At 40.5% G+C, this 25,387-nt stretch overlaps 1 protein-coding gene across 3 annotated transcripts in view; it reads left to right on the top strand.

Annotated features, from left to right (window-relative positions):
- Positions 1 to 362: 362 nt before the first annotated feature.
- The window catches only part of MED13 (mediator complex subunit 13), a 167,757-nt gene continuing 142,732 nt past the window's right edge, over positions 363 to 25,387 (top strand). For 2 of the 3 annotated variants that reach the window (XM_058164114.1, XM_058164116.1), the window contains exons 1-2: positions 492 to 688; positions 2,667 to 2,901. In XM_058164114.1, coding sequence (XP_058020097.1) covers positions 623 to 688; positions 2,667 to 2,901 — 301 coding nt within the window. In that variant the 5' untranslated portion in view covers positions 492 to 622. Of the gene's footprint in view, positions 689 to 2,666; positions 2,902 to 25,387 lie in introns of all 3 variants that reach the window. The other variant, XM_058164115.1, reaches the window with a different exon arrangement.

Here is a 25,387-nt window from a genome sequence, read left to right as displayed (position 1 = left end):
AATCCAGGGTGACGGGAGAAAAAACGAGGCGCTAAAGGGAGCAGCGGGCTCGATTCCTGGATTACTTCACACCCGCCCTTCTCCTCCTCCTCCTCCTCCTCCTCCTTTCCCCTCCTCTCTTTCGCTTGCTGGCTGGCTGAAGATCGTAAATCTCTCGCCTTTTGCCAGCCCTTTTGCATTCACTATCTCCCCCCCCTCCACACACCCCGGCAACGCCACCTTCGCCGGCCTTCTCCTTCCCTCTTTCCGCGGATTTAATCTTTAGACCTTTTCCTGGCCGGGAGGCGTTGAAATTTCTTTTCTTTCGTTTGGGAAAAAGCCCTTCTTTCCCTAGGGTTAGCTTATTTCTTCCTGCTCCGGGCAGCCCCGTCACCTTTTCTCTTTCTCTCCCTGCAGTGCGTGTGTGTGTTTTAGAAAAGGAATAGGCCCGTTCTGTCCTCTCTCCCCCCCCCCATCATCACACCGCCCCATCCCTCCCTCCCTCCCTCCCTTTGATTGTGTCTCCCTCCTTCTCAGTCTGGTGTGGTGTGGTGGTGTGTGTCGCTCTCTCGCTCCTGTCTCTTGCCTTTTCTTTCTTGTCGGAGGCTTGTGGGATAATGGCGTGCGGGTTGTGGCTGTGAGGATGAGTTCCTGCTTCGTGCCGAACGGGGCCAGCCTGGAAGATTGCCATTCCAACCTTTTCTGTCTGGTGAGTGGCTACTTTGTGTGTATGTGTGTGTTTCTTGGGGGTTTTGGGGGAGGGTGGAAGTAGGGGGTGGTGGTGGAGAGGCGTTGAAGGGCAGATCGCAAGAGATAAACCGTGCAAGGGAAAGAGGAGGGGGGGGAGGGCGAGAGAGAGATGAGATCGCCAGCAAAGAGGAGGAAAAGAAGGTGGGGGGAGAGAGGAATGGAAGGAAGCAAAGCAGCCATTTTTAGCATTCTGCTTGGAGGAGTCCTCTGGAGTAGGCCTTAGCCAGGAGTCGCCCAATTCTCCCTGTGCTCCCCCCCTCCTCCTCTTTCCTTCTGGCAAGGCGATTTGCTTACAAGTCTCTTTCGCACTCTTCTCTCCCAGTGCTTTCTTCCTCCAGTCCTTTGTTTATCACCTTGATTCCCACCCACCCCCAAACTTTCGTTTTCTCTCTCCGGCCTCCTTTTTTTGTTGTTGTTCTTGTGGTTGTTGTAGGTGATGGCACTAGCAACTTGATTTCTTGTGTTTATTTTATCTCGGCTCATTTTCATTCTGTCTAGTGCTAACCCAAGGCATGCCTCTCCCCCCCCCTCTTTTTCCCTCTCAAGCTAACTTTTCTGCCTTCACCCCAACTCCCCTAATAGTAGAACCCTACTCAGATTGGAGATAAAGTGCCTCTGGGGGAGGGGCTTTGTTATTTGTAGGCTCCAGTTTGGGTTTTTTTTAAAAAAAAAAGATGGATGAAGGCAAACATGCTCTTTTATAACATTATTTTCCTTCTTCCTTTGGTGAAATCCAGTTGAGTTTCCTAGCCAGTGCTTTGACCTGTTTCTGGAGGTTTTTTTAAATTTTTAAATGCCGATTGGTAGCAGCTTCGACTGGTTGCTAAAAGTAGGTGAATTGCTTTGGATGGCTGGTGCAAGGAATTCAAGAAGCTGGAATATATCAGCAAGAACACGGGCTAGGCTGGCCGGCCCATTCTCAGAATTGTCACTATCCTACTCACAAATACACCCCCCCCCTTTCAAATGCACCAACTGTTGCAAATTCTGTCACTCTAAGGAGCGAGCAGGATTTTCCTTGCTGAGATTAAAGGAACAAAAAAAATCTATATTTTCTGCTGAAAGAGAAGTAATATATTGAATAGAGCATGAAAGATAGTTGAAGTTGAGCCCAGGCAATTTCTGTGATAATTTGTAGATCCCATTTGTGAGGGAGCAGTGTGGTGGTATTTCATAGCTGGAAGGAAGAGATGGAAGATTTCCTTAAAAAGTTCTTTTGAATTATGCTTCAAAAATGTCTTGGTTTATTTTGCTATCTTTCCCCTCTCCATTCCTCTCTGGTAGAAATGGTAGCAGTTAATGCTTTTATTGGAATTCATGTATTTAAAGCCGGTTTGGTTCTGTTTAATTATGTCTCAAGTACTAAATAACTTTGCTAATGAGGGGCTTATGGCTGAGGTGTGTTTGCATTTCTGACAAATGGGCAGGCTTTCCTCTCTCTCTTTCTCTCTCTCTGTCTCTGTGCAGGTTCTTTATATGGGGATAATCAGTAGATACAACCAAATGAGAGCCAGCCATTCAGCGTAACCTTTTAGATGTTTTGACTCAGCTCTCTCAATACTTTATCATTAGACATGCTGACTGGGTGACATGAGAAGTAAAGTCCAAAATATCTGGAATGTGCCCTGGCATTATTGAAAACATTTTTTTTAACATCCTAGAATGGAATTTTACTGTGTTTGAGTAACAACACTGCTGCCACTGACTTTATGGAGCACAGATTGACTAAACGAAGTTGCTATGGCTTCAAATGTTTATCACCCGCAAGACAATTATTTTGTAATTTCTGAAGTGTCATATGCGGTTCTTCACAAGAATGAGAAAAAAAAAGTTTGCTCGAAATCACTAGAGAGCTCTGCATATCATTAAAGTTTGGAACTTTAAAAGAGAACATCCGGTTCTTTCTACTGTTAATACCTGTTTGATTTTTCTTTCAGGCTGATTTAACTGGAATTAAATGGAAACGATACATATGGCAGGGCCCAATGTCTGCTCCGATTCTTTTCCCTGTAACGGAAGAAGATCCCATCTTAAGCAGCTACAGTCGTTGCCTGAAGGCCGACGTCTTGAGTGTATGGCGACGAGACCAAAGGCCTGGGCGCAGAGAACTATGGATCTTCTGGTGGGGTGATGACCCCAATTTTGCAGACCTAATTCATCATGACCTAGCAGGTAAGGCCACGGATAGATAAGTTCTTGTATTCCTTTTGTGATGGTACTAGTCTTCAAGTGTAACATCTTTTCCCTTGACTGTGTTATTTATGTATTATATCCCACTTAGAAATTGTTTTGCTGGTTTACTGGCGTTGACAGGCTTGGCTTTAAAGAAAGAAAGGATAAAACGTCCATCGTGCTTGCTCATACAGTACTGTTGTTTCCGCTCCAAATGATTATATTTTTATATTTTAAGCTTCGTGTAAGTGGATGCTGCTGTTTTTGCTAATGTGGGTCTATAAAGGGCCGCAGACCCTGCTTAGTACTGTGTGGAATTTTCACGTGGTTACAAGCTTTAGTGCAGTATGAAAACAAGCAAGGATGGTAAAGGCCCACATATATGTGTTTGGAATGTTGTGGCTTCTCTGGGAAAAATGTTGCAAGAGGATGTATGGGTGACTTTATTTCCGTATCTGAAATTTGGTCTAGCCTTATCCGCATTTGGAAATTGTGTTGAATTTACAGGTCTGGTCATGAGGCAAGTGGAAGATTTGGGTAATTTTGTCAGTTTTGTTACATCCATAGGAGAATTGTGTTAGGTGAGTTTTTTCCTTCTTTCAAATGGAAGTTTTTTGAGTCAGGAGAAGTGCTGTATTTAAAAAGAAAATGAGTTAGAGGAGTAGGTAGTATCTGTTTTGGCTGATCAAACTACCATCTTGAGTGAATGGCTGGATATGTCTGCCTTTGTCTCAACAGTTTACCTACTTAGCATAAACAAGCTCTTAAACTGAGTTCTTGACATCTTTAGTTAAAAGGATTAAGTAGCAGGTGATGGCACCCTTCACTGGCTGATAGTAATGGCTACTCAAACAAGTAGTCTGACTAGGTACTGTACACACCAATTTATGTTCTTAATATAATTATACTAGTAATTGGTAGGAGTGAATAACGTGCATCATTTCACAGTTGTTTATGCATTGGCACATACTGCTGATTAATCCCCTTTTTGCTGTCAACAGTTTTCTCCCCAGGTTGTTGCAAGAATTAAGTATCCATTTAGGCTAAGTGGGCTATATTTTTAACTAATAATATGGATTACCTGTAACTAAACATAGGCATTTTTTTTAAAAAAAATATCCAAACGAAAATAGTTGGAAGAAAAAAACTTGTAGAAGTTGGGTTTTGTGGAAACTTTCAAAATAGGCTTAGCAGATTTGAATTGCCTGAATTTGGCTGATGTAAAGTCTCCTGTGTCAGTGACTCATAAGTATGGTTCCTGAAAGTACTCTATATGGCAAGTACACGAGATATAAAGTATTGTATCTTTTAGGTTAACATTATTAAATCTTTTAAGTTAATATTTTAAAACAAACTATATCAACCATGTTCATCGCGTTTGTTATATTGAGCCAAACATAGAAGTAACAAAAACAGTAAAATTGAAAGGTTAAAACAAGGTTTGATAAAATAGTGGCAAAAATTCGAGGGAAGGAGAAGTTATAAATAGCCCAGGACAAGTTAATTTGTTGTGTTCTAAAAAGAGGGTTTTACTTTACATAGAAAGTGACGTGTTGGTTTAATCTGAAAATAAATCAGCGTTCAGCTGTAAAGCTGGGCATCAGCGGTCTTCAGAACATTTGGACATTCCCTCTAATTTTGGAAGCATCACCTTCCAAGCCCATATTTAAATATAGGCTATTTAAGCTATTTTTTCATCACCTATCCTAGCAAAATGGTGCGTGAGCTTGTCTTTGGCAGCAGCATGCTTTACATAAAGATGCTCATCAATGTTGAAATGTCATATTTAATACTTAAAAAGTTGACATCTATGTGTTACATTATTGTAACTTAAACATTTACGTATTCTAACTGCCACACATATGAAAAAGCTAAGAGTTGTTTTCTACAGATCCTCAGCCTAATAGATTAAGAGAAAGGAGTGGAAATGAAAATGGAAAGCAGTCGCAGTTCCCACCATCTTTACCCAGTTGTCTAAAATGGGTATTCCCTTTTAATTTACATCCAGAATCATAACCTTCCTGTGATACCAAGCTTATAGAATTTAAGTGCAAATAACATATATGGAAGATTTTAGCATTAGTTCATCCCATGCTATGTAACCTATTTGGCAGCAAGGGATCTCCAGTATTTTCGGTTTTGGGCGAGTATATCAGCATCTTCTTATGATATTTAAAGACTTTAAGTTGTCTATGAATGTTCTTCGCCATATACAGGTGGTCCTTGAGTTACAACCATGATTGAGCCCAAAGTTTCTGTTGCTAAGTGAGAAATTCGTTAAGAGAATTTTGCCCCATTTTTCTTTCAACTTTTCTTGCCACAATTGTTAAGTGAATCAGTTAGTAACTTAGTATAGTAACACAGTTGTTAAGTGAATCTGACTTCCCCATTGACTTTGCTTGTCAGAAGGTGGCCCCAGGGCACTGCAATCGTCATAAATATGAGTCAGTTGTCAAGTGTCTGATGTTTGATCACATGACCATTGGGATGCTATAACAGTCATAGGTTTGAAAACTAGTCATAAGGCACTTTTTTCAGTGCAGTTGTAACTTTGAATGGTCGCTAAATGAACTGTAAGTCGAGGGCTGCCTGTATTTGAGAGTCTCCTCTTGGTTGTTTGATATTGGAGGGGGAGCCATCTCATTGCCATCTTGGGAATTTGATTACTGTATTCTCCATAGGGAATATATGACCTGCTAGATATATGGAAGATACAATAATAAATCTGCAACAAAACAACCAAGCTCAGAGAGCACCAAGGACCCGTTAGTGGTATAACATATAGTGAAACAAAATTAAATATTCTTGATAAGGCTGTTCTAATGAATACAAAATGGAAGTATGCATGATCAGTGTTTGATTTTAATTGTTACAGATTAAATTGAATTAAGTATGTAAATCCTAGGCTCATTATTTGAAGCAAATGGATAGTTCTATAGCAAGACTCATCTGTATTGTGTATTGTGTTGTGATGTTTTGGTTACAGGTATTTTAGAAAGTAGAATTGTTTTGGGTACTTTGCATAACTTGCTGTGCTGGTATTTTTACTTCTGGCTTTGCTGTGTCCTGTTGGCAACTTTTAATTTGATCTATTCTGTTTCAACAATTTTTCTTCCTTTTATTGTATTTAATTTAATTATCGCTGAAAAACTTCAGCTATTAGATTGCTTAATAACATAATATATAGTCAGTTAATGTAGAAGCCTTGTTGTAACATTAGCAGTAATTACAGTATACGCTATAATATAGGTCAGGAGCAAGCAATATTGTGCTTTCTAATGTCTTTTTGGATTTAAGCTTCTATCCTTTATATTGTTTGATCAGTGGCAAAATAGCAATGGTCCAAAACATCTGAAGGGCACAATTGTGCAATGAATAGCTACTCAAATCATTCCCATTTTTCTATCATGGCAATTTTGCTGCCTGCGTCTTCTGTCTGGCTGAGGACTTGCTGTGGCAATGAAACAGCACCGTCTCTGGACTCTTCCGAGATCTCCCTTTATTTGCTATACCAGGAGAAAGGAAAAGCTTTATGCATTGAACAGCTCAAAGCTAATCAGTATATTGCTAAGAATATTGAATGCATGGCTGTGATCCTTGCAGCAATTACAGGGGGACAAAACACCTAGAAGGTAAGTAACTAAGTCCTTTACCACAGGACTTAATATTGTTATCTAAGGAATTTTCTTAAACCTGTCCAGACGTTAAGAAGCCAGTGCTGTCAGAAATTCATTTTTCTCGAGTTACAGGAGATAGGACTTTCTCCCCCTTCTAGGCTATGGAATTTACTCCCTCTGCAATGAAGCTTGGTCTTCATTTTTTCTCCCTTTGGAAGAGCAGAAGGTGTATATATTTTTATGGTTTTCTTTTGTATTTAAATTTTTGTTAGCTGCCTTGAATAACCCAGATGAGGGGCAAAGCAATTACAATGAACATATATAAAATCTATAAAGGTACTAAAAGAAATAAAAAATATTAAAAGAGTCAATACAGATGTATGTTTAACAAGATATCGTAGATAAGAGAAGATAATCCATATTGCCAAAAAAAAAGTTTCCTTTTGATTCTAAGATGCTGCTTGTTTTAAGTATTTATTGTTTTAAGTATTTATTATTTATACTTCAGGGATTTATAAGGAACGAACAAATAATGTAACTGTAAAATATAACTAGCACTGATGATGTTACTTATTTGGGTAATAAAAAAGCCTGCAGAAAAATAATCACGCTCAGAGAGCACCAAGGACCTCACAGATAGAACAACTGCAGATATCAGATGCGTGTTTAAGTAAATCCTTTAAGTTTTATTCACTGAGATCTGAAAGCAAAATATTTGAAATGATCAAGAGATCAGAATAAATTAATCCTGTGATGATACCTTTCACATCATCAAACAACATCTCCTTATCCCAGATCTTTGGGAAGGACTTTATAGGTGGGTAAAAATGCCAAATCCGGTCTAAACATCTGACTGATTGTGTGATGGACCATAATAATATAACAATTATTGAAAAGAAGAAAGTCTGGTTCATTGATGCTGCTATTTCTGGTAAAGCTAGGATTGAGGGGAAAACATTTGGAAAAAAATTACAAAATAGCAGGACTTGCAGACTGAGGTTTGAACGCTTATGGAAAAAGAAATCCATTGTTATTCCCAATTGTGATTGGAGCTCTTGAGTGTTACTTAAATCTGGAAACACTGACTTTATTAGACCCGAGAACCTTAATTTAAAAAAAAACAAAAATGAAAAACCTCACCTTGCTTGGAATTGTGTATATTCTTAGATGCTACCTTAATAATTCTTAGATCCTTGGTTAGGACTTGAATCATTAAATTTCCACCAGTGTTAGACTGTGAATCTAAACTCACATCTAATAATCTATACCTGAAGATTATCACAGATCTTTCCTCTTGCCAAAGAGATATCATGTTAATTTATGATTTAATGTAGGTACCGGTATATTTTTATTACTGTAAACTAACTGGAATAATCTTAGAAGGGTATAAGATGGGCGGCCAATAAATGTTATAAATAAATACAGTTAAATAAATAAATAAATTATAAAATTAAATAATCAAGCCTAGTGTCTGATAATTTAGCCCACTAACCCTTTATTGGTTATTTAAGACCCCAACCTGAGGCCTTCTCTGTTAAATACGTTTTAGCTGCTGTGCCAGGATCACATATATTCTGTACATGAAGCATGTACTTTATCACAGTTGAGCTATATCCCTTTAAATTGCATGTTTGTGAGGTCCTAATAAGTTTGTGACAGAAGCAAGGCTTAAAAAGAACGTTCAGTTTTATAGCTCAGTTTGCCACTATCTAAGAAATTCTATGGTAGTTCTGGTGTATAGTATGTAATAAATTGAAAAATTATTATTGCTATGGTACCAGTTGAATCATAAGCTAATTGGGTTGTGTTTTTTTTAAAGAAAAATCTCTCTTTGTAATGTTTTTAATGTTCCTTAAAAGGGGAGAGAGCTAAACATTGTAGTGGTAAATCTGTAGCTTCCTTATTTTGTCATCAGGAGTTTGTTCAGTCATAACTTGCATAGGCTCTTTGCTGTAATGCTGAGCTGTAACTTAGCACATAAAACCTATTTTTGTCCTTGGCAGTTTCTGAGCAAAGGCCAACAGATTATAGGAGTATCTGTTTAAGCTTTGCTCACTTGTGTTATTTGCAAGAAATAAAACATCCAGAAAGAAAAAGAATGTATTACTGAACTATCGTTTGATTTGCAGAGATGTACAAGTGCAGTTTATGGCCTCTGCGTAAGATTACATAGAAATGAAGTATAATTAATGATTGATTGATGCAGACTTTCACTTTTCAGAAGGACCCATTTTATCTTTGAAATGACAAGACCGAATTAGCCTCAATTCTTGGAAAACCACACTTCCTAATTCAGACAAAAACCGTAAACAAACTCGGAATGGAACCGCCTGTGTCATTTGTTAACTGCTAAGCCAGTATCTAGACAAACTTATCTCAATATGTCATACGAATGCTCAGAATTTGTCTCTCTAATTTGCTACTGTCTGCTGAATTTTTAGGCATTTATTATCCTACCTTTTATTTTTGGTCAGCTCCAGGCAGTATGCATACCTAATGTACCTGCCTCCCATTCCCCCCCAACAACAGTCCTGTGAGGTAGGATGAATTGAGAGAGAGTGACTGGCCTCAAATCATCTAGCTGGCTTTAATGCCTAAGTAAGGACTTGCATACTGTTTTTAAGCCAGCATCTTAGTCACTATATCAGTGATTTTTTGGGCTCAGTGTGTCAAAAATTCAGAAAATTTCTTACGTACCACCCCCTCCCAAAAGAGGTCTCTCTAGAATCTCTTCTGCACTCTCCTCTCCAGACCCTCTGAAATTTGCTCAGGAGGCCTTTAGTCTTGTGGGGACTATGGAATCTGAGAAAATCGTGTGTGAATGCTTGCACAATTTTTGGATGCCTTAGAGGCTGCATGAGAGCAAGACCTTCTGGTGCAACATCCAGAAGAAGATCCAGAGGCCTGGCATGTCACCAAAAACGGCATAGCATGTCAGAGGATCACCATCGCTATGCTATGCCGTGAGACCCTCTCATCCCATCAAATAGTTTAACCAATTGTTCTAAGTGGAAAAGTCAAACTGAACTTGGAATTGTCGGCATGCAAATCAGTCATTTCTGCCTGTTAGGCTGCGTCCCCCTCATCGATTTGCAAGGGTAACCTTAAACCTGTGAAACTGAGTTGCAGTTTTCATTCTGACTCCCATCTTTCTGTTCCTTATCAATACTTCCCAGAGGGTCGTCAAAGAGTGAAGTGGATGCGGTTGAGAAACCGTAGACGTGCAGTGCATGCTAGGTAGATGACGAACAGCTCTTTGGATTCAAGTCATAACGTTCAGCAGCTGAGGAGCTCATGATTCTATTTTAACATTTTTCAACAAAGATATCAGTTGTCCAGAAGATAGGGATGTTGCTGGATATTTTATGAATTTACTGCACAATCAACATTGCCTTGTAATGTGACTTCAGATACATGAATATATTCTTGCGTTCCATTGCAAAAAATAAAATAAAATAGCAATTCCCCATTTTTTTTATTAATTTCCCAATGTCATTCTAAAATCTTTGGACCTCCTTGGTAGATAAGAAGATCTAACCTCCAGTCCATCATTTGTTCCCTTAAAAACTGCTGTTGGCTGTCTGCAGTCTTACTTTTAATAAGCTACTTCACAGTTTCCTTGGTTATTAACACATTCAGAAGTAGTTATGCAACAGTGCTTTCCAGGAAGGCAGATGAAGTACTGTACCCTCTTTGAGATAAGAAGCTGGTTTTAACTTTTTTTTTTTGGGGTGGGGGAGGAATCTTCTGAGAATGGACTCAGGTTGAAGCTCTTCCTAATAACCCTTATAGCTTTCGGTTGCCAAGCTTGTGGGAAAAATACAGACTGGAGTTACCTCTCATCTAGCTAAACTAATAATAGTAATTGTTTTTCAGCAATAGACTAATTTTGCATAGTACAGTTAGCCTACTTCCTCTGTTTTCCACATATGGTAAACCAGAAGCTTATGTGTTTGTCTTCACCTTAACGGTGTGAAAGCTTTTGCATTTAAAAATATTTTAACAAGCAAAATGCTTTGATTTATGTGATACACACTTAAATTTGTGGGATTTTTTTAGTAGATCTTTTTTTTTACTTAGTTGCTGTACTATGCTTTCCTCTTTAATGTGCACTGGGCACTGACTAGCACAGGGTTCAAAAGCTTTAAGCATGATTTGTTTTGCTTTGCTATGGTTGCATTCATTTTCATTCTCTGTTTAAAGTATCAGTAGCTTCTAGAATTAGTGAAGCACCATGCTAAAAATAACTGGGGGCAGTATACTGTAGTGATAGGCCTCGCATAATGAATGACATAATCCATTTCAAATGAACCTTAGAAGATTATAAAGTAGCACTCGTAAAGTTCTGAACAGGAATAATTATACCTTTTTTCAGACTTCGAAATTTCCTTGCATGTTCTGGCTTTGTTTTGGAGCATGAAACACTATTGCTGCAGCGTTAGAACACCAGCGGTGGTTCCTTGTGCAAGTCGGTATTGCTTGAGTTATCTTGGAAATTGGTTCAAAGCAGAGATTTCAAAGCTTTCTGTGTTCTGAGAGCTGTTTACATATTGGCTGCTTTTTTCACGGAACACTTTCTGTTTGTAAACAGTTACAGTTCTGCAGACCAAAGGAAATGCAGTGGATGTGTTGTACAGTACTTTGACCTCAGTAAAGCAATTGACAAAATCTCATCATCGCATCCCTCTGGGATAAGATCTGTACATGTGAGCAAAGTGGCATTGTGGTGTGGTGGATGTGTAATGAGCCGGTTTGGGATGAGTTTGACCCTGTGGCTCCCGAGGATGTGGACAGGTTGTTGGGGAGGCTTCACGCCACAACATGTTTACTGGACCCGTGTCCTTCCTGGCTGGTACTGGCCACTCAGGAGGTGACACGAGGCTGGCTCCAGAGGATTATCAACGCTTCTCTGTTGGAAGGGGTTTTCCCTGCCGCCTTGAAAGAGGCGGTGGTGAGACCCCTCCTCAAGAAGCCCTCCCTGGACCCAGCTATTTTGGGTAATTATCGTCCAGTCTCCAACCTTCGCTTCGTTGCGAAGGTTGTAGAGAGTGCTGTGGCGTGACAGCTACCCCAATACCTGGATGAAGCCGTCTATCTAGACCCGTTCCAGTCCGGCTTTTGACCTGGATACAGCACGGAGACAGCTTTGGTCGCATTGGTGGATGATCTCTGGAGGGCCAGGGACAGGGGCTACTCCTCTGCCCTGGTCCTATTAGACCTCTCAGCGGCTTTGATGCCATCGACCATGGTATCTTGCTGCGCCGGTTGGGGGGATTGGGAGTGGGAGGCACCGTGTATCGGTGGTTCTCCTCCTATCTCTCCGACCGGTCGCAGACGGTGTTGACAGGGGGGCAGAGGTTGACCGCGAGGTGCCTCACTTGTGGGGTGCCGCAGGGGTCGATTCTCTCGCCCCTGCTGTTCAACATCTACATGAAGCCGTTGGGTGAGATCATCAGTGGCTTCGGGGTGAGATACCAGCAGTACGCTGATGACACCCAGCTGTACTTTTCCACCCCGGGCCACCCCAATGAAGTTGTTGAAGTGCTGTCCCGGTGCTTGGAAGCCGTACGGGTCTGGATGGGGAGAAACAGGCTCAAGCTTAATCCCTCCAAGACGGAGTGGCTGTGGATGCCGGCATCCCGATTCAGCCAGCTGCTGCCGCAGCTGACTGTTGAAGGCGAGTTATTGGCCCCAAAGGATAGGGTGCGCAACTTAGGTGTCCTCCTGGATGAACGGCTGTCGTTTGAAGATCATTTGACGGCCGTCTCCAGGAGGGCCTTCCACCAGGTTCGCCTGGTTCGGCAGTTGCGCCCCTTTCTTGATCGGGATGCCTTGTGCACGGTCACTCATGCGCTTGTTACCTCTCGCTTGGATTATTGTAATGCTCTCTACATGGGGCTCCCCTTGAAGTGCACTCGGAGGCTTCAGTTAGTCCAGAATGCAGCTGCGCGGGTGATAGAGGGAGCTACGCGTAGCTCCCACGTAACACCACTCCTGCGCAGACTGCACTGGCTACCTGTGGCCTTTCGAGTGCACTTTAAGGTGTTGGTTACGACCTTTAAAGCGCTCCATGGCTTAGGGCCTGGGTACTTACGGGACCGCCTGCTGTTACCACATGCCTCCCACCGACCCGTATGCTCTCACAGAGAGGGACTTCTCAGGGTGCCGTCCGCCAAACAATGTCGGCTGGCGGCCCCCAGGGGAAGGGCCTTCTCTGTGGGGGCTCCCACACTCTGGAACGAGCTTCCCCCGGGTTTACGCCAAATACCTGATCTTCGGACATTCCGTCGCGAACTGAAGACACATCTTTTCATTCGCGCGGGGCTGGCTTGAATTGAATTTTATTAATTTTAAATTTTTATTAATTAATTTAAATGGGGTTTTTAGTTTATGTTATATTTTAACTTCTCAGGCTAATTTTAAAATAAGTTTTTTAATTTGCATTTTAAATTGTATATTGTATTATCTGTTTTATTTTTGCCTGTACACCGCCCTGAGTCCTTCGGGAGAAGGGCGGTATAAAAATCAAATAAATAAATAAATAAATAAATAAATAAATAAACTAGCTGAATAATGTGATACAGCAATTAAAAAGCCACTGCATACTTTGGGCCGCATTAATAATAGAATTGTGTTCAGCTCACGGGAGGTAATAGTTCCATTGTATTGTCTACTGGTTAGACCTCACTTGAAATACTAAGCATTGTATTTTAAAGGAGACAGGGGCGGGTTTCAAAACCCGTCGCTACCAGTTTGCTCGTGAGCATGCGCGCAACGCTCCTGCGCATGTGCAGAAGCTTCCGAGTGGGTGGGCAGAGCCTCCCGCCACCACCGCTACCGGCTCACCCCGATCCGAACTGGTAGCAACCCACCCCTGAAAGGAGACATGGAAAAACTGGGAAGTATTCAGATGAGAGCTACCAGAATAAGAGTTCAGGAAACTGAACTATATTTGGAATTATTAAAAGATCTGGGCAGATTAAGAGGAAATATCATAACGAGCAAATAACTTAAAAGGCTGTTATGTTTCTTTAACTTGACAGCCAAAGACGTAGAAATAGGTTGATATGGAAGGACCAATACAGATATCCTCGACTTACGACAATGCCCACTCAAAGTTTACAAAAAAAGAAGAAGAAGACCTTTTTCACATGACTGTTGCAGTATACCCATGCTCACATGATCAAAATTCAGATGCTTGACAACTGACTCATGTTTATGATGGTTGCAGTATCCCAAGGTCACGTGATCCTCTTGCAATCTTTTTGACAAGCAAAGTCAATGGGGGAGCCAGATTCACCTAACAACCTTGTTACTAACTTAACTGCAGTGATTAACTTAACATTGGGCCGGAATAGCTCAGGCTGTTAAGAGCCTGTTATTAGAACACAATAGCCTGCAATTACTGCAGGTTCAAGCCCGGCCCAAGGTTGACTCAGCCTTCCATCCTTTATAAAGTAGGTAAAATGAGGACCCAGATTATTGGGGGGGCAATAAGTTGACTTTGTAAAAATATACAAATAGAATGAGACTATTGCCTTATACACTGTAAGCCGCCCTGAGTCTTTGGAGAAGGGCGGGGTATAAATGTAAACAAAAAAAAAACACTTGTGGCAAGAAAGATCGTAAAATGGAGCAATGTACTTTCAGCGACTGTCTTGCTTAGCAACAGAAATATTGGGCTCAATTGTGGTTGCAAGTCGAGGACTACTTGTAGTCTTGGTGGTTGAACTGCTAGTCTGCTTAAAACAGCAAGGAGTTCAGTTTTGTTTGAAATTTTGAAATGTGGATTGGATGGCCACATATCAGGATGGTTTATAGTAGGTTCCTGGAGCTTGTCTTGGTGCATGCTCAGTTTGAAAGAGACAGCGACTGGTGTTGAATAGGCCCAATGGTGGATGGATGGAATGGATGCTTAGTCCTTCATGGGGTTTTGTTCAGTATTATGGAGGGGTCTTTCAGAAAGGGCCTCTGTGGCTCAGACTGGTAAGACAGTCTGTTATTAACAGCAGCTGCTTGCAATTACTGCAGGTTCAAGCCCCATCAGGCCCAAGGTTGACTCAGCCTTCCATCCTTTATAAAGTAGGTAAAATGAGGACCCAGATTGTTGGGGGCAATAAGTTGACTTTGTATATAATATACAAACGGATGAAGACTATTGCTTGACATAGTATAAGCCGCCCTGAGTCTTTGGAGAAAGGCAGGATATAAATGCAAAAAATAAAAATAAAAATGTCCATGTCTATGGGAATTCTCAAGGCAACTGGGCTTCCTTAATTTTCTTCCTTGAAAATCTTTAGCTACTAAACCAGGAAGCTTCTTCAGTACAAAACTGTACACGTTTCATTCAGACCCAGTTTGAAAATCTTTGGATTAAAAGTTGAGATTTAGAATCTAGAAGCATTTCATTTGAAATTCCATACCACCGAAGGACCTTCAGGAAGCTTCTTATCATCTATTTCAAATAGACCCTTGATCTATTGGGTCCTTTTGGCAAGGATTTCTCTTTTCAAAAAACAAGCGGAGTAGCATCACTAGTACAAAATACCCTGGACCTTATCTTTTCCTGGGAGAGAAAGCTTGGAATTGGGTGCCAGCTGGCTGCATTGGCTGTCAACATCAAGCCTGGCATAACGACTTGTTATTTTTCCCCTCCTTTATAGAACCTTTTCTTTCAAAAGGATTTCCCCCCCCCCCAACTCAAGGTCAGAGTCCTGGGTAAAGATGTCTCTCCTTTTACAGACAGCCATTTACCAGACGTAATATGAAAATTACCTCTTCAGTTGTGCAGCTGACTCTTGGCTGTGGTATTATTTTTATCTTTTGGCTTCCTTGCAACAGTGGCACATGTCTCTAGTGGTGGTGGAAGCTCAATTATTGTAATATCTCCCCTACAGGGATTAAAGTAGGACATCTACACTGCTTACAGCTCATTAGGAAAGCAACAGCGTGTGCTGATAATACCTATCAGCAATTGTCTCTCTCTCTCTCTCACACACACACACACAAGTGGCGTCTTTTCCCTACATTTTTCTCAGCTTATAAAGAAGGCTGTGCGTATTTTTGGCGGTGATAAAATCAAATGAGTAGAATAGGTTGATATCCGTTTGAACAATCTGTTTGAAAGATTAGATTTTGGAAATAGTTCCGGCATTCTTTTTTTGTTTTGGTTTGTTTTGGTAGTGTATTGAATGGGCAAGCAAATAATACGGTTAACCAAAGAATGCAAAGAATACATCTGCCCCAGGCAGGAAAGAAACTAGAATTCATTGGTGGAGAATAGTAAGTGCTTTGTAGCCCATTGTCCTATGAAATTGTTTTACGTTGTCAGTTTTGAATTTTGCTCTCTCTCTCTCTCTCTCTCTCTCTCTCTGTGTGTGTGTAAGCAACTGAAATGTGAAATATAAAGTCATAAGTAACTTTTAAAATCTTGTACTATGCTACACACATGCACACATTTCTCTTGTTCAGAAAAAAAAGTTCCAAATCCTGTACAGTAGTCTCTTTCTCAGCCCAGTTATATCCTCAGTTATCTTTTGAGATTGATTAAGATGAGAAAGAGAAGATAGGTAGTCCTCAATTTACAATAGTTCATTTAGTGACCATTCAAAGTTGCAATGGCACTGAAAAAATGACTTATGACCATTTTTCACACTTATGACCATTGCAGTATCTCCATGCTCACATGACCAAAGTTCAGGTGCCTGGCAAGTGACTCATATTTATGACAGTTGCAGTGTCCTGGGATTATGTGATCACTTTTTGCGACCTTCTGATAAACCAGATTCACTTAACAACCATGTGACTGACTCAACAACTGCAGTGATTCACTTAACAAGTGTGGCTAGAAAAGTCGTAAAATGGGGCAAAACTCATTTAACAAATGTTTCACTTAGCAACAGAAATTTTGGGCTCCATTGTGGTCATACGTTGAGGACTGTTGTACCGAATGAGAAATTGGGGGAAAATGCTTCTCCCCGTATAGATGTCATGCAGATCTGAATAAGCTGTAGCTGATGCAAATTTAGTCATACATTATCTTATATTAAAGAGGCCACTGGCACAATACAAGCCTTTGTTACTTCTAAAAAAAAAAAACTTCAAAGGGCTCCATAGAGAAGTATGTTGGAACAGGAGATGAGAATCTTCTTTGATTTAGGCTCCTTTTTTCTCTTGAGAACTGTTTTTTCTCTTAAAGTAGCTTAAATCTTCTCACTTTTCCCTAAATAAACTAGCTTCTCTTATATTGAAGATAATATGAAAATCATGTTTCATTTTAGTTAACTGTTCACAGCACTTCAGATGACAAAAAGAGGAAACGTCGGAGAGAATATTTAAGATGCTTGCTGTTTGATATCTTTGTATCCCCTTACGAGCAATTTTCTATTTTATGGGGAAAACAGTAACATGTTTATGAAAACTCTCCTTTTGCCATCCAAAACAACTGCCCTTGTGTCTGTATATTATATTTCTGTTCAGATATTCTTTCTTCATTACCTTACCTCTTCGTTGTTGTTGTGTTTTTTTTTATTAAAAATGTTAAGGTATCATATTCTTTGGCAATTTATCTGGCTCATGTGGAGACACGTTCTGTTCACATCCTGTTCAAAGCATATTAGTGCTTTTTACGCAACTGCTCTGCCGAATTTCTTTATTTGCTTTTATCTTTGTACTTGCTATGCGCAAAAGCTGGAAAGGTTTCATTAGCTACACCTTCTAGGTTTTTGCCAAGTCAGCCATAACTTATCCATGGTATCGTCACAGAGCAGGAAAAATTAGTCAAAGATGGCAAAAGTGGATTTGGGGCGTCATCACCTTGTTGTCAGAATAGGATCGACATTTAATACTTGGATTTTGTTTTCTGGAGAGGGAGGGAGGGAGGGAGAGAGAAAGAGTGTGTATACACACACACACACACACACTATATATATATATATATATATATATATGATGTAATTCAATGTGTGATTTGAATGTAAATGTTTTTTTGTTGTTGAAATTTGATATACTTTAAAAAAAACCCAATTGTGGCTATAATTCCAAATTCAATGCATAATGGGAGACAACAGAATAAACGTTGTTTCTGAGTAAACACACTTTTTACTGCTCTGCATGACATTTGCATTCATTAGGAATGTAGGGAGTGGAAGCTTTTATGGAATTCCCTTTCTTTGAGAACTTGGCAGACCGTATTCTGGAAGCAGCATAAGGCACTCTTACTTCAGCTTGCCTTCAGGTAGTAGAATAATTTAATTAAGAGTGAATTAGCTTTTTGATCTATCTCTGGCATTATAAGGCTCAAGAGTCCTTAGTGTTACGAAGTGCCTTTGATCAAGCTAGTCTTGAGAGTTACTTATAGCCCTGCTTGGGTACATACTTGCTTCAGTATCCCGTAGCCTAAGAAATGTTTCATTTAGATTGTGTTATTTGAGGGGCTGCCTTTGTAGACAGTTTAGAAACTTCCACTCATGCACAACACTGCAGCAAAAGGTAGTAGAAAGTGGTCCTATATTCATACTACCATACTAAGTTCTGTAAAGCCTCCACTGCTTCAAACTTTCAGTGCTACAGGTAGCCCTCAATTTACAATCCCTGACTTGGTGACCATTTGAAGTTAAAGTGATTTACAACCGGTCCTCACACTTACGACTGTCACAGTGTCCCCCACGGTCACATGATTAAAATTTGAGGGCTTGGCAACTAGCATATATTTATGATGTTTGCAGTGTCCTGGGTCATGTGATTGCCATTTGCAACTTTCCTAGCTGGCTCACGAAAAGCAAAGTTGGTGAGAAAGCCAGATTGGCTTAACAACTATGTGATTCACTTTATGACAGCTGCAAAAAAAAAAAAAAGACAGAAAATTGGGCATGACTTAAATGCCTCGCTTAGTGACAAATTCCGGCCCCAGTTGTCACAAATTGAGGACTATCTACATAGGGTAGTAGTATTTATTTTTCCAATACCTTAGGCCACCTTATTCCATAATGACTGGCTAGTATAAGAGTATTAAAAATACTCTTTTTAATACTCTTGAGAGTATTATGGAAGTCTCTTTTTTCATGAGAAAAAATAGACATCCATAAGGTTACACCCCAAAGATACCTCAAAAGGGCCTGCCATATTCCATAGCTCAGACCCTGAAGAAAAAACCAGATTTTCAGTAGCAGGATATTTATTTCAAAATACTATCATTATTTTACGCTTAGCACACTAAGCATCTACTTAAATCATTCTTTCAGCATCAGGCAAACCGTTTTTTATTATCCTAAGCCTTTTAGCATATTAGTATTTTAAATATATATGTTTCATAAAAGCTTTTAATCTGTCTCTGATTGTATTGTATATTGCATTTTTAATTTTTTTTTTAATTAAAAAACACATAAGGTTTTTAACTTATGGTGCCCTATCCTAGGAGAACTCAGTTTTGAAAGACAGCATATCATTTAAAAAGAAAGAAAGAAATGTTTCTTGCCTCTTCCTAAACTTTTTGTGAAGAGGAAACATTTCATGCTTGGCTTCTTGAATATATTTTCACCTAGACAGAAGATGATCCCGCGATGACTCGGCGTTTGGAGACACAATTTTTTTATGTGCAAAATCTGTCTCGGATTGCAAAATTAGTATCTGAAAAAATTGCCTAAAAGAATGCTTTGGCATAATTATCTTGTACCTTAATAATAGAGAGCTGATGAAGCTGAATGCATTCCCCCCCTCCCCCCTTAACAGTGAGGTCCTCTGGTGGCTCAGACTGCTAAGACAGTCTGTTATTTACACAGCTGCTTGCAGTTACTGCAGGTTCAAGTCCCACCAGGCCCAAGGTTGACTCAGCCTTCCATCCTTTATAAGGTAGGTAAAATGAGGATCCAGATTGTTTATTTATTTATTTTATTTATTTTATTAGATTTTTATACCGCCCTTCTCCCGAAGGACTCAGGGCGGTGTACAGCCGAATTATAAAACAATACAATATACAAATTAAAACAAAAACTTAAAACAAGCATATTTCATAAATGGCCGAAATTTAAAACAATCAATTTAAAACCCTTAAAATTCATAAATAACCCCGATTAAAATTTAGTAAACTTTTAAGCCAGTCCCGCTTGAATAAATAAATGCGTTTTCAGCTCACGGCGAAAGGTCCGAAGGTCAGGCAATTGGCGCAAACCAGGGGGAAGTTTGTTCCAAAGAGTAGGAGCTCCGACAGAGAAGGCCCTTCCCCTGGGGGCCGCCAGCCGACATTGCTTGGCGGACGGCACCCTGAGAAGACCCTCTCTGTGTGAGCGTATGGGTCGGTGGGAGGCATAAGGTAACAGCAGGCAATAAGTTGACTTTGTATATAATATACAAATGGATGAAGACTATTGCTTGACATAGTGTAAGCCGCCCTGAGTCTTCAGAGAAGGGTGGGATATAAATGCAAAAAAAAAAAAAAAAGGTCAGTTGCAACCAGTTGCCATTACAGCTTTGATGAATGAGCTTTGAGTTTCTCGGTTAGGAAACTGAAGCATTCTTAAAACCTATTTCTGCAGCTGTGACTTTTATATTTCCAACTGCTTTACATTTCTTACTTTGAAAAACAGCCTGACTGGTATATAATTTCAGTGGTAAAATTAAAGATGTCAGTTATTTCCAAATGCGTTTTCTGGCGCTTGAGGCTTACTGTTGTGCAGATATTCTCAAATGTGACTAGATTATTAATTATCGCTTTCTGCAATAAACAAATATTTATGTATCGCTTCTTTAAGGAAAATCGTTTCATTTCTTGGTTCAGAGACTTAATGCTGTTTTTAAAAATCTATTTTAAGGTTGCTGTATATTTTAGTGAAGTATGAATTGATTAGGCTCTTTTAGGATATGGCTTTTAATTTATGCATATGGCATGAAGGCTCAAATCCCTGTGGTGTGCTATACACCAAGGACATCTAAAAATGAAATTCTGTGGAAGAGTTGAATTTCCATGATCCCACAGTGGCTTGGCATTTGTGGAAATTAAAATTCAACCCATTTGAAGGGTGCCTTTTTAAAGAGAGCTGCTTTGCATTCTTTGCTTTCTGTACTATGGAAGTGACTTTTAACCACATTCTAGCTTTTTCTGGCTACAAGTTATGGTTCCATCGACAGTCAGTTACAATTTATGGTTGGAAGTTTACAGTCTTTATTAGACTTATATGTTGCCCATCTTACCTAGATGACTTTAACCTTAGCTTGCTACTTGTGATGGTCACAATTCAATGTGATGCAAATTAATTGATTTCAGGAGCACAAGGTAAATTGATCATTCCGTTCTTGAAAGAGTCCTTGAACTAATTCTCCAGCACAGGAAAAAAAAATGTTTGCCTTTGTCAGATTTGCCTTACATAAAATAGGTTACAATTTTTGTAGTAGTTACACTGTAACAAATGATTGCCTAATCAACCTTCCAAAGTGAAGAACCAGATTAAAGTTTTGTTGTTTTTTTAATACATAATCAAATGAAAATTTCCAGGTGTGTATGTTTGGCCTGGAAGATAGATTTAAATCTCTTCATAGAGAACTTTATGTGCTAACATAGAATGTGGAAATTAAAGTACAAAGTGCAGTTTGGGTTTTGCCGTATTTTATTATGGATGTTTGCTGCTGCTAAAAACAACTTGCACCATGTTTGCAAATCAAGGGTGGAAGTAAATTGAAAGATTAGTATAACGTTCTCATCTTTTTCAAAATGTTTCCTTGATTTATTGGTAGCTTGACTCAAACACTATTCTCTTGATGTACTTTTGAGGTTAGTAAAATAGGAAAAAAAAGTTCATTTCTTGGCAGTTTTTATCATTTGCTGCAGCAATGCGCACCACCACATGGAGCTGCCCTTGAATTGCACCCTAAAAGCTATTCCAGAATGCAGCAACATAGGCACTGTTGGGCATGCCTTAGTATGGCCATTTAACACTATATGAGCTGCACTGGTTACTTCTGAGAGGCTGGTTATTACCCACAAAGCCCTACATGGCAGAGGGCCTGGTTAATGTAGGGACCACTTATTGCCCCAGCATCTGCCTGGCCAGCTTGGTTTGGCAGGGTTGGAGCACTCCAGATTTATTTATTTATTTATTTATTTATTTATTTATTTATTTATTTATTTATTTATTTATTTATTTATTTATTTATTTATCGAATTTATATACCGCCCTATCTCCCAAAGGACTCAGGGCGGTTCACAGGCATATAAAACATCAATATACAAATTAAAATAATCATTAAAAAACTTATTCTAATGCCCAATTATTAAAATGGAAATATAAATATTAAAACCAATTAAAAACCCCTATAAATTTAAAATCTAAGCCAGTCCTGCACAGATGAATAAATGTGTCTTGAGCTCGCGACGGAAGGTTCGGAGGTCCGGAAGTTGACGGAGTCCTGGGGGGAGTTCGTTCCAGAGGACGGGAGCCCCCACAGAGAAGGCCCTTCCCCTGGGCGTCGCCAGACGACACTGCCTAGCTGACGGCACCCTGAGGAGTCCCTCTCTGTGAGAGCGCACGGGTTGGTGAGAGGTATCTGGTCGCAGTAGGCGGTCCCGTAGATAACCCGGCCCTATGCCATGGAGCGCTTTGAAGGTGGTCACCAAGACCTTGAAGCGCACCCGGAAGGTGCCACAGGTAGCCAGTGCAGCCTGCGCAGGATGGGTGTTATGCGGGAGCCACGAGGGGCTCCATCTATAACCCGCGCAGCCGCATTCTGGACTAACTTAAGTTAAGCAAGCGGTTCTCAACCTGTGGGTCGCGACCCCGTTGGGGGTCGAATGACGATTTGCCAGGGGTCGCCTAAGACCGTCGGAAATATGGAAAGTATACTTGCGAGTCGAAGAATCGCGAATTCGGCTTCAGGTGCGATGTATTAAAAAAGAGAGAAATCTTTGCTCTGATGTTTCCCTCTCAAGCCAGCTGCAATCACTCCCAATCGCTAGCCTAATCTGGCTTCAGGCGCGATAAACTTAGTAGGGGAGGAGTCTCCGCTTTAATGCCTCTGTCCTCAAGGCAATCGCAAGCAGTTCAGATCGCTAGCCAATACGGCTTCAGGTGCGATAAATAAAAAAAAACAGTTTGCCGCTTTTTCCCCTCTTCTGCGGTTGCTGAGGCGTGCTGAGATCGCTGCCTAAAAAAAAATAATTTTATGGTTGGGGTCGCCACATCGTGGGGAATTGTATTAAAGGGTTCACAGCATTATAAAGGTTGAGAACCACTGAGTTAAGCAATACCATCTATCCGGACCCTGGGTATGTGTTGCAGTACCTGCCCTATGGAATGAGGTTACTCCCCAGATCCAAAGGACTCCACCTTGTTGGTGTTTCAAAAGAGGCCTAAAGCAGGGGTGAAATGTAAAATTTGTTACTACCGGCTCTATGGGCGTGGCTTGGGGGGGGCTAATGTGACTGGGTGGATGTGGCCAACTTTTTTAAAAAAAATTTTAAAAACATTTTTTCTATAACCTCTTTGGCCGAAGTGCTTGTAGAAAACATGCTTTTAAAGGGTTCTGGCGATCAGGCAACTCAGCTGGGATCGCCAGAGGAGCCTTTTAAAAGCTTTTTATTTTTACAACCTCTTCGGCCGAAGAGTTTGTTAAAAAAAAGCTTTTAAAGGGTTCTGATGATCCCAGCTAAGCCGCGCGATCATCAGAGGCTTTTTTTTTTTACTTTTAAAAGCATTTTTTTCGGCCAAAGAAAAAATGCTTTTAAAAGTAAAAAAACCCCCAAAACTCTGATGATCACACGGCTCAGCTGGGGCAGGGGGTGGTACCAGGGATTTTTGCTACCGGTTCTCCGAACCACCTGCCACCATTGCTAAGGGGTTTGGCTGATCCGGTCCAAACCGGGAACATTTCATCCCTGCCCTAAAGACCCCACTCTTCACTCGAACCTTTAAATGGAGATGATTGAAGCCTCCTTTTAACTTAGGTTGTTTCCTTTTGTTTGTTATTCTTCCATCTCTACCCTTCCTTTGTTTCTTCTTGTCTTTATGATTTTGTTTTCATAGTTTATATCTTTTTTAAACAGGAAGTAATTAATACATGTAAATAAACCAAGACAGACAAACATACACTTAATAGAAATCTCCCAGATGGCAATTGGAAACATTTGGTCCTGGTTACAAGCACCTTAGAAGAGTGGTGATTTGTTTGTTTGTTTGCAAAATGTATTAGCCACCCATTTTACCGCAAGGCTGCTCTGGGTGGATTATAATATTAAAAGATAAAACCATACAAAACCTAATGACATATATACAATACTATTAAAAAATCCAGATGCAGGTAATCCTCAACAACCTCCCTCAAAGTTCAGCCCCCAATTTTTGCTCTCAAGTGAGACATTTGTTAAGTGAGTTTTTGCCCCATTTTACAACCTTTCTTACCTCAGTTGTTAAGTGAATCACAGCAGTTGATAAGTTAGTAACACGGTTGTTAAGTGAATCTGACTTCCCCATTGACTTGGACTGTCAGAAGGTCGCAGAAGGGGATCACATGATCTTCGGACATAGCAACAGTCATAAATATGAATCTGTTGCCAAGCATCTGAATTTTGATCAGAGGATCATGGGGATGCTGCAAAGGTTGTAACTGTAAAAGCGGTCGTAAGTCACCTTTTTCAGTGCCGGTGTAACTTTGAATGGTCACTAAATGAACTGTTGTAAGTCGAGGACTACCTGTAATCACTTAAAGAAGAGAAGAGGTGAAGGCAAGAAATCTCAAAGTAGAAGGATTGCAGTAGCGAAGACTTGCTGCCTGGTTTTTACAATTTAACACTACTGATGGTAGCTCAATATTAGACAGTTCCCAAAGCCAATGTGGGATAGCCATATTTTTAAAAGCTTCTGGAAAAAAAGGAGGTGAGCTCTCATCAAAAAAGCCCACTGTTAGGGTTAAGTGTCAGAAGGTCCCGGAAAGGTGATCTTTTAAGTTGATCTTTAGAGGTAACAGCCACCATCTTCCCTTGCATCTGAAACAAACTGGCAACCAGTGCAACTCCCTCAGCAGTGGGTATAACATGGCAGTATATTTGTAAAACTTCAGCTGAAGTTCCTGAGTGGCTTTGAAAGGCTTTTGGGGGAAATTATAGTACTGTAGTGCATTGGAGAAAGAGGTAGTTCTTAGCCCTTCCTTCCTTCCTTCCTTCCTTCCTTCCTTCCTTCCTTCCTTCCTTCCTTCCTTCCTTCCTTCCTTCCTTCCTTCCTTCCTTCCCTTCATCCATGGTGACTCAAAGAGGCTTACAGAATGTAAAACCCCATACAAAAACAATAAAACTAATAAAAGAAGAGTCATATAATAAATTAATATACTAAAATCACCCCCCACCCCTCCGGCAACAGCACCTCACAGAAGCCATTTAATGGGCTCCATCCCGCTCTGGGTTCCCCAGGCAAGCACCTTTCGGAAGAGTGCTAGAGTGGCACTCTACTCTCTGTGGGGATGATGTTCCAGAGAGAGGGGGCCACCATGGAGAAGGCCCACTCTTCTGGGTCTCACCAGGTGTATCTCCCTAGGGGATGGGACCCATAACATACCCTGCCTCCCACTCTGATGGGTCCCGCTCTGATGGGATAACTTGGTCCCAAGCCATGACGGGCTTTAAAGGTGACAACCAGCATCTTGAATTGCACCCGGAAGACTTAGTGCTTCATAGTGCTTAACAGCACTCTCTGAGCAGCTTACAGTGTTAGCATCTTACTCCCAACAATCTGGGTCTTCATTTTACTGACTTTGGAAGGATGGAAGCCCTAGTCAGCCTTGAGCTGGTCAGGATCAAACTCCTAGCTGTGGGCAGAGTTTTTGCCTGCAATAACTGCATGCGAATGACTGCGCCACCACGGGGCATGAGTGATGGCCTTCAGTGTATC

Source organism: Ahaetulla prasina, chromosome 1 (genome assembly GCF_028640845.1).
Source record: "Ahaetulla prasina isolate Xishuangbanna chromosome 1, ASM2864084v1, whole genome shotgun sequence".
Taxonomy (NCBI): Eukaryota; Metazoa; Chordata; class Lepidosauria; order Squamata; family Colubridae; genus Ahaetulla; species Ahaetulla prasina.
Note: the sequence above shows the minus strand (reverse complement) of the source record. Positions and strands in the feature narration are given on the sequence as shown.